Raw genomic sequence first — 16,799 nt, 5'->3', positions numbered from 1 at the left:
GTGACAATGGAATGTATGACAACATACTGCTTAAAAAACTGTCTCAAACCACTATTGTTCACTCATTAATTCTGTAAGTATTTACCAAGAACCCACTATGAGGCAGGTGCTTTATCTGGCTCTGGTGGGGAGGGCACACAGGATGCATAAACATGGTCTAGAAACCTGTCACATAACAGGGGTTACAGGCTGATAAACAGTGTCTGGAACACTGCATGGTAAGCACCATAGTAGAAGTAAGAAAGAGCTAGGAGAACGTGCTATGCAGAGAACTCTGGCTAGTGTGAAAGGCTTGGCGGAGAAATGGCAAGCTGGAGGCATCATACCGAGCTGGGAGGTCACTGGCATGATGGGAGCAGGTCGTGAGGAGAATGTGAATTCTGACTGAAGAGAGACGCTGGGAAGATGAAGGCACAAACCACGGATCGAAGACTCATGTGAAGAGGAATCAACAGAACCAGTAAAGTGAAGAGTGGTCAGGGTAGAGGCTGAGAATTGTTGAGTCCCTTGGTGTCACCCATGAGGGATACCAGTTACACAAGTAGGAGAAACATTTCAGAAACAATATGGACTCTGGCAGAGTTGGAAGTGTTAGTGGGATATCGAGGTGGGATACTCCCTTCCTGGGATTCATGAGTGACTTGCACCAGTTATCAAAAATTATCTCTGTTTGTTCATGCAGTGGGAAGTAGCCAAGAGAGAGAACGGGGAGAGGATGATAAATCTATGGTAAAGCCAGCATGGAAAGGCCCAGATTTCTCTTCCCACAAAGAATCTGTTATCTATAACCAGAAACAGGCTCTGTGTCATTCTTTCTACTGTTGTTACCAAGAGCTGACTCTGGGCGGGGCTCTGTGGTGCGAGCTGGACAAGGCCCTTATGGAAGACCTATGGCCTTCTGGGTGCTCACAAAGGGGCTGGTCTGGGATCCCTGTCTTCAGATTCACAACTTCTACAGTTTTCAAAAATGGCTATGAAATCTGCAAGTATAAGTTAAACGGTATCTTTAGGAAGGCTAATTTAAGAATATGAAAAATTCACTGTCAGGAATTGGCCAAGCATTTTACTCTCAAGAACCCTCCCCTGAGAATGCTCTCATATTACTGGACACAATGAAAACATTACTATTTTATAGGAAATAGGTTTATTAATGATTGTCATTATTCAAAAATACTCTTTTCTCAGGGCTGGTCCACCATACTCTGTCTCTTTAGAGATATTAAATACATCAAAATTGTGAGCAATTTTGTTTTACAGTACACAGAAATTTCTGTATGGTACGCAAGACTGGAATTTCTAACAATGAAACAAAGTCTCCAGAAGTTGCCAATAAAACATAGGAAGCCATTTCCAATGACAAGATGTAGGAACCCCGAGATAAAACCTAACAGAGCACATAGCTGGAAAATGGGATCAGGAAATTTTATAATCTGCCCTCACTCTGACTTTGCTCTAGGAAGTACAAGTACAACCTGAGAAAAGGGGCTTAGAGACAGAATCGCTTCGGTCCAGAGGAGAGGTCCTTTGGGCACGGGACTCATCACCTAGTTCCAAAGCCACTTGTTTTTTTTTCAACTTCTTGTCCATGTAATCATGACCAGAGGTTTCAAGGAGAAGAGCACGGAGTATCTAGCTCTGACTTTTGAGCAGATGTAACACCAGCTCTTCATCCTCTGCCAAAGACAGGCCTGTATCCAAAGGCTCCAAGGTCTCCCACTTGGCCTTCTTCCTGCTACGACCTGTGGATCCCACATCTTCCACTCCGCTGTTGTTTCTTTTCCTCATTCCCTGCTTCTTCTTGGTATCACTGGTGGGAACAAATCCAATGATTTACTTGATAAATAACTAAATCCATTACAAAACCAAACACTTAAAATAGGAAAAAATTACCAAAAACAGTTGGTAAAATACTATTTATTCAAGAGCAGAAGAAACTGTAACATCATTGGGATAACTGTGTCCTAAGTACCTTCCCACCAACAGGTAGAGGGAGAGGGCCTACTATGTATTAGGCACTGTATGGCATACTTTGTACACATAGTCTCATCCAATCCTCACAGTTCTAGGGAACTATGGATACATTATCCACAATCTGGGGACACTGATGGCCTATACTCTGGCTCCAGACAGGCTCCTCTCTGTGCCTGTCCTGCTACAACAAACCACCTGTTTAAAGTTAGGTCATCCTTTAGGTAGGAGTTTGTAGGCTACCAGATATCAGAATACCAGACACTAATACCTGTTGTTATTAACTTGTGTTATATAGATCATGAATAAAATAGAACCTCACATGTTGAATTATTTAAGATATCAAATAAACTTCCCCCATTTAAAATCTCTAAGACCCATAGTCTTAGAAAAACAAACATTATTGCAGTATTCTACTCTTATCACTCTTATTTAAAATAGTAATGGAAGTACTAGCTGCTGCAATCAGACAAGAAAAAGAAATAAAAGGCACCCAGATTGGAGAAAGAAGTAAAATTGTCTGCTATTTTCACATGATGTGTATTATATACAGAACACCCTATACTCCACCAAAAACTATTAGAAATAAATGAATTCAGTAAAGTTGTAGAACACATAACCAGTACAGAAATCCACTGCATTTCTATACACTAATCTCAGAGTAACAGAAAGAGCAATTCAGAAAACAATCCCATTTACTACTGCACACAAAAATCCAATACTTAGGAATAAATTTAACCAAGGTAAGAGACGTGTATTCTGGAAACTATAAAACATTGAGGAAAGAAATTTGAAGACAACACAAATAAATGGAAAGATACACTATGTTCATTGACTGGAAAAGTTAGTATCATTAAAATGTCCTACTATCCAAAGCAATCTACAGATTCAATGCAATCCCTTCAAAACTGCAATGGCAGTTTTCACAAAACTGGAACAAATAATCCTAAAATTTGTATAGAACCACAAAAGGCACCAAATGGCCAAAGGAATCTTGAAAAAAAAAAAAAAAAAAGAACAAAGCTGGAGGTATCACAATTCCAAATTCAAAATAAACTACAAAGCTATAGTACTCAAAAGAGTATGATACCGGCACAAAAACAGACACATAGATCAATGTAGCAGGATAGAGAGTCCCAAAATAAACCAAGCTTACGTGATTAATTAATCCATGACAGAGGTTACAGGAATATACAATGGGTAAGAGAGTCTCTTCAATCAATGGTGCTATGAAAATTGGACAGCTATATGAAAAAAGAGGAAACTGGACCACTTTCTTACACCATGCACAAAAATAAACTCAAAATGGACTAAAGACCTAAATGTGAGACCTGAACAATAAAATTCCTTAAAGAAAATACAGGCAGTGATCTCTTGGACATTGGCCTTGGCAACATTTTTCTAAATATGTTCCTTCCTCAGGCAAGGGAAACAAAAGCAAAACTAAACTACTGGGGCTACATCAAACTAAAAAGCTTTTGCAGTGAAGGAAACTATCAACGAAACAAGGCAACCCTATTAACTGCTAAAATCCAAAATATATAAAGAACTTAACAACTCAACACCAAAAAGCCAAACAATCCAATTAAGTATCAAAATGGCTAGTATCAAAAAAAGATAAAAAATAACAAGTGTCAGTGTGAAGAAAAAGAGACCACTGTACACTGTTGGTAGGAATACAAACTGGTTCAGCCACTGTGGAAAAGATGGAGGTTCCTCAAAAAATTAAAAATTAAAAATAGAAATATCATGTGATCCAGTAATTCTACTACTGGGTATCTACTCAAAGAAAATGAAAACACTAATTCAAAAAGAGGTATGCACCTCTATGTTCACCACAGCATTATTCACAATAACCAAAATATTGAAGCAATCAAAGTGTTCCCCAACAGATGAATGGATAAAGAAGATGTAGCATATATACATCTGAATATTACTCAGCCATAAAAAAGAATGAGCTATTGCCATTTGTGACAACATGGATAGATCTAGAGAGTATTATAAGTGAAATAAGTCAGAATGAGAAAGATAAATATCATGATTTCACTTATATGTGGAATCTGAAAAACAATCAAAAAGCAGAAAGAGAGAAACATACCATAAACATAGAGAACTGGTTGTTGCCAGAGGGAAAGTGGCAGGAACAGGTGAAATGGGTGAAGGGAATAGGAGATACAGACTTCCAGTAATGGAATGAATACATCATGGAGATGAAAAGCAGCACACAGGGAATATAATCAATAGTATTGTAATAGTGCTGTACAGTGACTGATGGTGCCTACACTTGTGGTAAGCATAGCATAAGGTATAGAGTTGTGGAATCACTATGTTGTACTCCTGAAACTAATGTAAGATTAGGTGTCAACTATATTTTAATTTTAAAAAGCCCAAATATTATTGCAATATTTTGTATACACTTGAGGCACAGACCATAAAAATGAAGCTAGTTTCTGAAGGTAGAAGAAATCACTTGATACATTAAAAATAGAAGAAAAGGCAAAACATTCTCAAAGTATTTTGAGATATCATCATCATGTTCAAAAATGACCCAATTACTGTATCCAAGATTAAAGCAAAATAAAAAGCCCATCTAGTAGTCTTCATAGTAGCAACCCTTCATTAAGGGCTTACTAATGGTCTGGCACTGTGCTGCATGCTTTACACAGATTACGTAATTTATTTTTATGAAAATCCTTGGTATGGGAGCATTACCTTCATTCTACAATGATTAAACGACTGTATCTAGATTATAAACATGGGATTCAAACCCAGATTTGAAAGACTAAATTCGGCTCCAAAGCTGGGCTACTGAAAGCAATGAGTTGACTTGCTTCAGTCAATATTTGTAAGATAAGAAAGAAAAGAATTAACTGTGGAAAGAGCACTGATTTGGCACTGATGGTCAAATCTTAGCCAGTCAATTACCATTTCTAAGCCTTAGTCTCTTTATCTGTAAAGATGAAGATTATATAATTTACTTAGCAGAACTGGTATATGAATTTACATGAAATTATACAAAGGTGAGAACATTCTAATAATACATGTTAATTTCCCTTCTGCCTATAAACTACTTCCTTTCAAATAAATTCTTACATTGATGTTAAAATAAGCAAAAAAAGTCACAGAAATATACTCCAAGCATATGATGTATTCCAAAAAAGAACAAATTGCTCAAGTTCCAATGGAGTATATTACTTAAGAAAGTGTGCCTAGATACAAGAATGTGCTTAAAATGCGCTTAGCATATCTACTTATGACTAGCTTGAAGCACAGCTGTAAATAATTTCCCATTTCACCTCCCAGAAATGACCAATGCTCTGACTCAGCAGCCATTCTCTCTCACCACTGGAGGGAAGACAAACTAGATAGCATTATGAGGTTACTTAAAGCTACAGACAATTCCATTTTGAAAGGATGCTTAGAGAGATGACCATGAAAGAGTTCCCCACGATGGGAATTCAGTTAGCAAAGACAGTAATTCTTAGTGAAAAGGGGCCTTTAAAAAAAGTACTGAGTCTCAATCTGCTTGAGTATTGCCAGTCCTGTCTGTGTCAGTTCCACTGGGCTAGAGTACCACGATTTATTTGGTACAGGGTAATACAAATTTGTGCCCTGCCTGTACTTCAAGTGCACCTCAGAGCAGCTCATCAGAAACAGCCTAATTAGTGGGCTTTACTAATGGATCCTTTGTTAATGTGCTCTTGAACATCATATTCCCTGCAGGAAATAGCTGGTTCAGATAATAAAAGGAAGATGGGAACTTTATGTAACCCAAATATTTTCATAATTAGCAGCTTTGCTGCTTTGTAGACCAGTTCAAATTCCAGAAAGGTATTCTGTCCTACTTTCCATAGCAAGTAAGTAGTAATTTGTGTAACAAATTAATTATTAAACAATAATACAGATATTCTATAGGTAATTCACCCAAAAGGGGAATAATGTAATGAATCTAGAAAATATAAGGTAAGCAAGAAAGCAAAATACAGTCGCAATGCAGTACCTTCAGAAAAGGCCTCTTCCAAATGGTGAAGTACTACAGAGTGAGGTCAGCAAGATGGCTAAAGAAGGCATCCCTGGTTTGTGTCCCTTCCCAACATGTGGTATCTATCCACAGACAAAAATGCTTTTGTGGGACCTGTGGCATCCAATACTAGATGTCAAGAGACCTGAGAGGAGTCTCACCCAATCATACTTCGGGTAATAGGCATATAGACTACAGTCCCAGCTGTGAACTAGCTCCAGCCCTTCTCTGCAGTGGGAGAACACCACCTCAAACAATTACCCACAGATGAGAGAACCTTTGTGGAAGTCCAGTTTTCCAGTGGAGAAATTCAGCACACCACTGCGGGGGGCGGGGGAGGGGGGAGGGATTGGGGGGGGCGGAGTGCGAGTTTGAACACACTGGAGAAGGTAAGAGGGACAGTTTGGCTTCATGCATATCACTCTTCCCTCTAGATGGCAAAACTGAGGCCTGAGAGATCTTGGCCATGATTTTTCCCATGGTGGAAAGTGAGAGCAAGTGAGTGCCCAGCTCCCCAAATTGTGTGGAATGCTGCCCAAAAGGCCCATTTCTCTCTCACTGCATCCAAAGTACTAAATCATTAATTGCACAGCTAAAGGTCAGGAGGCAGAACAAAGCTGGGAGAGTGGCAGACAGGACTCTCAGAATAAAAGAATATGAATCCTACTCACTGTGTTATGGATTTCTATCCATGAACCAGAGGAGATGCCTTGCACACAGATCCCTCCAATGGGCCCATAGGCATCCTCCAGCACTGTGTCCTCACCCACATCCCCCTATATCTGTGTCCAACTTCCTGTGCATGCTCCTGACAGTGGTGGTGAGAGTAAGCTTTGGCAGACAGCTAACTGAGCATGACTCAAATCTGCAGGTCAGGGAAAGACCATTCAGCATGAGTGCCATTCTTGGGAAAGCAGAAAGGGGGCTACAAACATTTGGCTTCATATGTTTCAGGATGAAGAGAAGACATACAAGCTTAAAAATTCTGGCACAAGAGGGAGCAAGAAGTGTGGAGCCACAGAAGGTCTGAGAAAGCCTTACAATTCCTAGTTGACCTCAGGCTGACAGACAAATTCAATTGAAAGAAATCTGCTCTCAGATATATTATAAGAAAACTGTCAAAATTCAAAGACAAAGATAATCTTAAAAGCAGCAAGAGAAAAGAAGCTTATAACTGACAAGGGAATTCCTATAAGGCTATCAGCAGATTTCTCAGCAGAGACTTTACAGGCTTAGGGAGGATGGGTAATATGAAAGAAAAAAACTCCAACCAAGAACATTCTATTCAACAAAGCTATCCTTCAGAAATGAGGGAGAGACAGACTATCTTAAAAAAACAAAAGCTGAAGGAATTCAAGTTGAAATGAAAGAATGCAGAGTACATGAAAACCTATGAAACTATCCAATATACTGGTAAAGGTAAGTATATAGTTAAATTTAAAATGTGCTAGTAGGGATCCCTGGGTGGCGCAGCGGTTTGGCGCCTGCCTTTGGCCCAGGGCGCGATCCTGGAGACCCGGGATCGAATCCCACGTCGGGCTCCCGGTGCATGGAGCCTGCTTCTCCCTCTGCCTGTGTCTCTGTGCCTCTCTCTCTCTCTGTGACTATCATAAATAAATAAAAATTAAAAAAAAATTAAAAAAAAAATAAAATAAAATAAAATGTGCTAGTATAAGGGTGCCTGGGTGGTTCAGTTTATTAAGCACTTGCCTTTGACTCAGGTCATGATCCCAGGGGCCTAGGATTGAGCCCCAGATCGGATTCCCTGCTCAGTGGGGAGTCTGCTTCTCTCGCCTCTGTCACTCCCCCTGCTCATCCTCACTTTCTCTCTCAAAGTTTTTTTTTTTTTTAAACATAAAATATGCTAGTATTTAAAAAAAGCTAGTTCTTTAATATAGTGACATGTTCACACATAATTCCACTATAAAGGTTAAAGGCCAGAACTATTAAAAATATCTATAGCTACAATACTGGTTAATGAATACACAATATTGTAACTGTGACACCAAAAACTTAAGAGAGGAATAAAAGGACAGAGTTTATGTATGAAATTGAAGTAAGCAAAAATAAAATAAATAAAATAAAATAAAATAATTTGAAGTAAGCCTTTATTAGCATAAAATAGACTTTTACCTAGATGTTTTGTGTAAGCTTCATGGTAACCACAAAGTAAAAACCTACAGTATATCTACAAAAGATAAAGATAAGGGAATCAGAGCATGTCTCTAAAAGGAAATCAACTCAAAAAGAAAGGCAGCCAAGAGAGGAAGAAAAAAACAAGGGAACAAAAGAGCCCAAAAAGAGTTGGATAACATTACTAAGTCCTTACCTCTCAATAATTATTCTAAATTAAAATGAATTAAATTTTCCAATCAAAAGGCTTAAGAAAAAACAAAACAAAACAAAACAAAACAAAACAAAAAAACAAAAGGCTTAAGAGTGGTTGGATGCATAAGACCCAACTATACTGCCTACAAAAACCTCACCTTCATCTTTAAGGACATATAGTTCCAAAATGAAGGGCTGGAAAAAGATATTCCACACAAGTAGAAACCAAAAGAGGGCAGGGGTAGCTGCTTAGACAAAATATACCATAAGCCAAAAACAGTAACAAAAGATGAAAATGAAAAAAAAAATAAAAAAAAATAAAAAAAAAAAGATGAAAATGATCATTACATGATGACAAAGAAGTCAATACATTAAGAAAATATAACAATCACAAATATATATACAACCAACATTGAAATACTACAATATATTTTGCAAATACTAACAAATCTGAAGGGAGAAAAAGACAACAATACAAGAAAAGAGAACTTCAGTAACCCACTTTCAACAATGGCTAGATTATCCAGACAAAAAAATTAATAAAGGAAATGTTAAAACTGAATTATACTTTAGGCCAAAAGGACCTAACAGTCATATACTAGATGTTCCACCCAATAGCAAAGGAATACATGTTCTTCTCAAACACACATGGAACAATCTGCTAGATAGATCATGATAGGTCACAAAATAACTCTTAGCAAATTTTAAGAAGATGAAAATCATATTGAAATTGTTATCAAATTGGAAATTAATTACAAGAAGAAAACTGAAAAATTCACAAATACATAAAAATTAAATAACACAGTTGAACAACCATTGGGTCAAAGAAGAAATTAAAAAAAAATTTTTAAATCTCTGAGAATGGAAACACAAAATACCAAAACCTGTGAGATGCAGCAAAAGCATTTCAAAGCAGAAAGTTTATAGTGTTAAAAGTCTACATTAAGAAACAAGAAAGATCTTAAATAAACAACCTAACTTCATATGCCAAGGAACTAAAAAAAGAACAAATGAAGTCCAAAGTTAGCAGAAGCAATGAAATACAAAGGTCAGAAAAGAAATAAATAAGAGACTGGAAAAACAAAAGAAAAAAATTAATGAAACTAAGAACTAAGTCGTTGGTTTTTTTTTTTTATTTTTTAAGATAAAGTTGAAAACATTTAGCTAGATTAACTCAAGAAAAAAGAATTCAGACTAAAGGTCAGAGATGAGAAAGGAGACATAACAACTGCTACCATAAAAATATAAAAGATCATGAGATCACTATGGATTAATTATACACCAACCATTTGGATAACCTAGAATGAATGAATTCCTAGAAACAGCAACCAAACAATACTAAATCATGAAAAAAATAACAAGTTTGAACAGATCAATAATGAATAAGGAGATTGAATCAGTAATCAAAATCCTCCCAACAAAGTCCAGAACCAGAGGGTTTCCCTGGTGAATTCTAGTAAACATTTAAAAAATAATTAATGCAAAACCTTCCCAAACTCTTCTAAAACACTAAAGAGAATATTTACAAACATATTTTACAAGGACAGTACTAAACTAATGTGAAAGCCAGATAAAAATACTAATAAGAAAACAAAACTATAGGTCAATATTCCTGATGAATACAGATGTAAAAATTATCAACAAGATATAAGCAAACCAAATAACAACAGGATATTAAAAGGATCACATATGACAATTAAGTTGGGGCTCATCTTTGGAATGCAAGGATGGTTCAACATATCTGAATCAATAAAGGTGATATACAAAATTAATAAAATGAAAAGTAAAAATCGTATAGTCAGCTCAATAGATGCAGAAAAGCATTTGACAAAATTCAACAGCCTATCTTGATAAAAACTCTCAACAAATTAGGTAACGAGCGAATGTACCTTAACATAATAAAAATCTTTTATGACAAGCCACAGGTAACATTACACTCAATAGTTACAGGTTGAAAGCTTTTCCTGTAAGATCAGGAACAATTCAAGGATAGCCACTCTCATTATTCCTATTAAACATACTGAAAGTCTCAGAGAAAGCAAGCAGAAAAGAAAAGAAAAAAAAAAGAAAAGAAAAGAAAAGAAAAGAAAAGAAAAGAAAAGAAAGAGCATTCAAATCAGAAAGGAAGTAAAATTGTTATTGTTTGCAGATATGATCTTATATATAGAAAATCCTGAAGACTTCACCAAAAGACTGTTAGAACTAATAAATAAGATAAAGTTGCAAGATACAAAAATCAACATGCAAAACTCAGTGCCATTTCTTTATACTAGCAGCAAGTTATCTGAAAAAGAAATTTTAAAAAGCATCTTATGTACAACAAAATCAAAACCATACTTGGGAGTAAGTTTAATCAAGGAAGTGAATTATTGGTACACTAAAAACTGTACAATTTTGATGAAAGAAATTAAAGAAAACAAATAAATGGAAAGATATCCCATAAGTTATGATGAGAATAATATTATTAAAATGTCCATTTTACACCAAACCATTGATAGATTCAATGAAATCTCTATGAAAATTTCAATGGCATTGTTTACAAAATAGAAAAAAATAACCATAAATTTATATAAAATCTCTAGATTCCAACAAGCCAAGGCAATCCTAAGAACAAATCCAGAGGCATCACACATCCTGATTTCAAACTATACTATACCAAAGCTATGGTATCAAAAAAACAGTAGTATGGCACTGACATAGAAAAAGACACACAGACCAACACAATAGAGAGCCCAGAAATAAACTCTTGCACATATAGTCAATTAATATTGGACAAGAGAGCAGAAAATACTCAATGAAGAAAGAATGGTCTCTTTCATTAAAAGGGTGTGAAAACTGGATAACCAGATTTTGAAGAATGAAACTGGATTCCTTCCACAAATATTAACACAAAATGGATTAAAAAGATTGAAACAGAAGACTCCAAACCATAAAACTCTTAGAAGAAATCACAGGGATAAAACTCCATGACACTGGTCTTGGCAACAGGTTTTTGGGTATGACATCAAAAGCACAAGAAACAAATGCAAAAGTAAATAAGACGATGTCACACTAGAAAGCTTCTACACAGTAAAAGAAACAACAAAAATATTAAAAGGCAACTTACAAAAAAGAAAATATTACAAGCCATAAATAAATATGATAAAAGGTTAATACCCAATAACTCAACAGCAAAAAGAGAAAACCCACAAAAAATCTTATTGAAAAATAGGCAGAGGAAATGGAAAGACATTTTTCCAAAGAAGACATACACATGACCAATAGGTTGCAAGAAAAAGTGCTCAATTATCACTAATTATCAGGGAAATGCAAATCAAAGCCACAATGAGATATGACCTCATACCTGGTAGAATGGCTGTCATCAAACAGGAGATAACAAGTGCTGGTGAGAGTGTGGAAAGGGAATATTTGTGCACTGTTAGTGGGAATGCAATCAGTATAGCCTCTATGGAAACCAGCATGGAGGGTCCTAAAAATATTAAAAACAGAACTACCAAATGACCTATTGGTATATATACCCATTTTGTTGGCTCAGTGGTTGAGCATCTATCTTTGGCTCAGGTCGTGATTCTGGGATCGAGTCCTGCATCAGGCTCCTTGCAGCGAGCCTCCTTCTATCTCTGCCTATGTCTCTGCGTGTCTGCCTATCTCTCTGTGTGTCTCTCATGAATAAATAAAATCTTAAAAAAAAAAAAAAGGGAAATGAAAACAGGATCTTGAAGAAATGTCTGCATTCTCACATTCATTGCAACATTATTCACAACAGGCAGGAAATAGACACAACCCAACTGTCCAGTTCAGATGGATGAACAGGTAATGTAGTATATATATACATAATGAAATATTATTCAACCATGAGAAAAAAAGAATACCCTACCATTTGCAAACAAATGGATGGACCTTGAGGGCATCATGTTAAGTGAAATAAGACAGGCAGAGAAAGATGAAATCTGTGTGATAGCAACTTATATGTAGAATCTAAAAAAGGCAAACTCAACAGAGACTAGAATGGTGGTTACCAGAGGCTAGGGGGTAGGGGAAATGGGGAGATGTTGGTCAAATGGTGCAAAGCTCCAGTTTTAAGATAAGTAAGTTCTGGATAGCTAATGTACAACATGGAGATTCTAATTATCAATACTATATTAGATACTTGGAAGTTGCTAATAAATGGTAATGTTCTCATTACACGCACACAAACATAATTATGTAATGCCATGGAGGTGTAAGCGAGTAATATTATGGTGCAAATCATTTCGCAATATATAAATATATCAAATAACATGGTGTACACCTTACAGTCACACAATGCTATATATTAATTATATCTCAATAAAGGTGAGGGGAAATGTGTGGCATTAGAAACCTCTATTTTATTTACATCCTGATGAATCAGGCAGAAGGGTTCTGACCCTGTATATAGTTAATGTTCAACAGGAGCTTACAGGATTTAATTAAGACCTAGGACTTTTTTAGGATTGGTTCACAGTCTAATGTGTGTAACAGTGAGTTCTAGTTTCTTTGTTCTTCAATTATTTTCTGCAACTGCTAGAAAGGATGCTTGTACTTCTTAATCAAGAGTTCTATTAGCTATCCCATGGTAGCACATCATTGGTATAGTTTACCAATCAGATGGTGGAACATTCTGAAAATAGGTCTGCTGGAAGAAAGAACCACAGTACAGGTGAGAAATAGCAGTAACATTTTTGAGTTTTCTTCACGAAGAAAGTTTACTGAATTGAAGAAGAGGGCTCACAGTATGAATGGAGAACTAGATGGTGGCCTATATATCAGGGCCAGGAGTCTGGGCCTGAGCTCTGTATTTTACTTTTATTTCAGGATTTCTATGGGACATAAAGTGTCAAACTATCTCCACGTTTTTCAAATCTATGAAGTTAGTGTCAAAAAGGACCATCTTACTGCTCAACATTATAAAAATATAATATACTGGTTAATAAAACACAGCCTAAAAAGTAAAAGCATGGCTCAGGGCACTACTATAAAAACAAAACCACCAGTTAAAGAATTCAGACCTACTTATCTTGCAGTAATCCAATTAATAGAGATTTAATTAGTAATGTCTTACATTTAAAGAACTAATCCTACGATAAACAAAAAGAAAATATCCTGTTGTAATATATAATTAGAATGTACAACAACAGGATAATGTTACTTCAATGGCTTTGAAATGTTCGTGAAAGTAATTACACAAAAGCTTGTCATGATACCAAGGAAACATGTGAACCAATTTGTTCATCACTAAGAAGAAAAAAGGGCTTAACACTGAAATGTGAATTCAATTTTAACATCTTAATAAATATATTAGTAATTGAATTTTAAATGGAATATACATTTCTTTCTAAATTTTCTGAACTCAAAACCCAAAGCTCTCCTGGAAAGTGAACAGATCTTTTCAGGAGGTTTGATTTCCTGGTTTCAACATTTTAACTTTTTCAAGTACTTGCTGCTGCCTCCTCTCTCAAAGTAAGTAACTGTGTTACACTAATGAGAAACCAGAGGGAGGAACACCTGGAGTCCCATCCTGCCCACCTGGAGTCCCATCCTGCCCAGTGCCCATGCCTGCACCCGCACCCCTGGGCCCGCTGCTAAGCCAAGCAGCCTTCCTCCTGGACTCCTCAAACACAGCCTGCACTGGTTTAGATCAGAGACCCCTCCAGTGTGTCCCACCTATGCTCTCCTGTCAGTGCGGCGCTCCCTTCTGTTCAGCCCTCTCCAGCTCCTTGTCTTCCATGAAAGGTACCCGAACTCCCTATTCAATTGGATCTCTTTCCTCTGAAAGCCTACAGCTCTCATTGTTTATTAGTCATTTTGCAATAGGCATTATTACTTCCTAACACTAAATTGATTTTTTTTCCACCTGTATGCAATTCAACTCCTATTTAGAAGGTAAACTCCTGGGTGGGAGTATAAATTACTACTAAACTTTCTGGAGGGGGATCCCTGGGTGGCGCAGCGGTTTGGCGCCTGCCTTTGGCCCAGGGCGCGATCCTGGAGACCCAGGATCGAATCCCACATCAGGCTCCCGGTGCATGGAGCCTGCTTCTCCCTCTGCCTGTGTCTCTGCCTCTCTCTCTCTCTCTGTGACTATCATAAATAAATAAAAATTAAAAAAAAAAATAAATAAATAAACTTTCTGGAGGGCAATTTGGTGCCCCCTTTCAAAAGTCTTTCAGGTAATGCCTACCTAGCAATTTTTCCTCTGAGAATTTATCCCAAAGAAATAATTAAGAATGTGTATAAAGATTTAGTTGCAGGATACTAAAGGCAAAATTATTTGTAATTTCAGAAAGTTGAAAACCCAAATGTCCAATTATAGGGATTAATTCATTAAATAAGTTATAAAATTAGAAATGAAACTCTATGCAGCTATTAAAAAAACAATGTTGCAGGAATTTCTTAGTTGACACTGAAAACAGTTACAAAACCAATATAGAGCAAGACTCCATCTTTAAGAAAGGCTTCCATGTATGTTTGCAGAGAAAAAAATTTGCAAGAATTTTTAGATGTTCTGATTTTTCTCTAACAAGCTTGTATTACTCTTTGCAATAAAAAAAGAAAGTTAAATTTGAAGGGAAAAGTACTTCTGGGCAAAGAATAATTATAATTATTCTTTGTAATTCCACAAAGCTCAGAAGCATGAGAGTAGGTATGCTATCTAAGCTTCAACTTGGGTCCTTGGATCTATAGAAATATGCAGAACGCTGAGATTTCTTTTGTCAGAATAGATGGATCATGGGTTATTTCCAGAATTTCAAAACACCTACAACTGTGTGCCCGAGACTAAATTTTGGTATTTCTTTGGTTTGACTGGAAATATTAACTGAGCTTTGTAAACACTGGACTCCAGACACTTGGGTGGACTGGAAATTGTCTTTGTTAATAAAATAAATATGAAACATTAACTTTTATTAACTTTCTTAAAACACAAAAATCTTTCAAAACATAGGGACCATTAAGGTTGAAAGAACAAGTTCTCTGATGATGAAAAATGCTGCAAATCATTGTTCTAGATTCAAACTGCAAGTTCCTTGAGGACAAAAACTTTTATTCTTCTTTGTAGCCACACTGCCCTAGTATCCCAGGCTCAATAAGTGTTTCTTAAATGATGAATAAAGCCAGTGGGCTGAGCTTCTGTACTGCTAAATATCTGACTGACCTACTTTAAAATATATAGGGTAAGACAGAACAATCTCTAATTAAAACCACACGCATACCTTCTTTGCAAGCCAGTATGTAAGCAAATGTTTAAACCTGTACTTTTTTTTCAAAGAATGTATCACTAATTCCAAAATCTGACCGATCAAAGCCAAAGTGAAAATTAATACATTAGAAGGAAAATAACACTAGCAAGAAGCACCCAATAACCTCAAACTCAGAATAAGAAATGAGGCAATACTTCAAAATTACAGAAAGAGTATAACCTGGCATTTCAATTCAATGAGCAAGTATTTTTTATTTTCTTTGCAACAATAAATGTAACTTCTCTGGAATATATATATATCTCGCAATGTAAAGAATACCTCCTTTGTCCTCTATCATATCTCCTCTTGAAGTGGTTATTTCTTAAAACCAGTTACTTAACAGTGACTCTACAGTTATTAAATGTGGCTCTACAAAAATTTTGGTATGGAGGAAAGAAAGGCATGTTAGGGTCACACCTTACTGGAATGCTAGCAACTGCTTAAAACTTGGGAAATGGCATAACTTCAAAGAGTGTCAATTTTCTAATTTCTAAAATATGATTATCATCTACCTCTTGGAAAGCAGTGATAAACAAGTGATACATGCATAGCAAATACACTGTAAGAGTTCATTGACCTTCTCCAACTCCTGATGGTAGAAAGTATTTGATCTTTCTTTTAATGCTATTTGGGTTATATTGGGCTTTATCACATAAGGTGAAAGTCTTTTAATTTAAAATGCCTTGAGTTCCAAACAGTTTTAAGTCTGCTAAGGTCAGAACAGTTTTTCATTGAAAAAGGGGGGGGGGGGTGTGTCTAAATGGTAGATGAAGTGAAGGCTAATCCCTGAAACTCATCAAACATGTAAGGCTACTGAACAAGAGTGACCACAACCCAGATTTTGACTACTCAGCTCACATCCTAATGGATGTGGAACCACCAATAGAAAGAACTGTTGGGGACCTGGGATAGTCAGGAAGGGATACTGGGGAGATCTGGGCCTTGATGGGGTAAGAATCTAAGACAGGAATTCTGTAAGGAGACAGACTTCTGGGTGCTCTGTTAGGTGAAGTTTCTCAGCAACAGTAGTCTTTGCTGCTTTTATTAAGTCTATCATTATTCCTATCTACAACAGGAAACCTTAAGCTTTGAGAGGTTGGGAACACAGTTCCTCAAAGGGCAGTCCCATTCATAAGAAAGGGCTCTGCTGAGTTAGAATTTCATGTTTGGTGAAATAGGATTTCACTCTACATATTACCAAAATTTTAAAAACAAAGCATCTG

The 16,799-nt window shown here is 36.4% G+C and overlaps 1 protein-coding gene across 3 annotated transcripts in view; it reads right to left on the bottom strand.

The window, feature by feature from the left end:
• Positions 1-1,125: 1,125 nt before the first annotated feature.
• The window catches only part of DDX10 (DEAD-box helicase 10), a 252,528-nt gene continuing 236,854 nt past the window's right edge, over positions 1,126-16,799 (bottom strand). For all 3 annotated transcript variants that reach the window (XM_072821875.1, XM_072821874.1, XM_072821876.1), the window contains one exon: positions 1,126-1,807. Coding sequence is in view for 2 of the 3 variants with exons in the window: in XM_072821874.1 (XP_072677975.1) it covers positions 1,630-1,807 (178 nt within the window). In the remaining variant the exon portion in view is untranslated. The remainder of the gene's footprint in view (positions 1,808-16,799) is intronic.

Source organism: Canis lupus, chromosome 3, assembly GCF_048164855.1.
Source record: "Canis lupus baileyi chromosome 3, mCanLup2.hap1, whole genome shotgun sequence".
Lineage (NCBI taxonomy): Eukaryota > Metazoa > Chordata > Mammalia > Carnivora > Canidae > Canis > Canis lupus.
The sequence above is the reverse complement of the archived record's forward strand: the minus strand, read 5'-3'. Positions and strand labels throughout refer to the sequence as shown.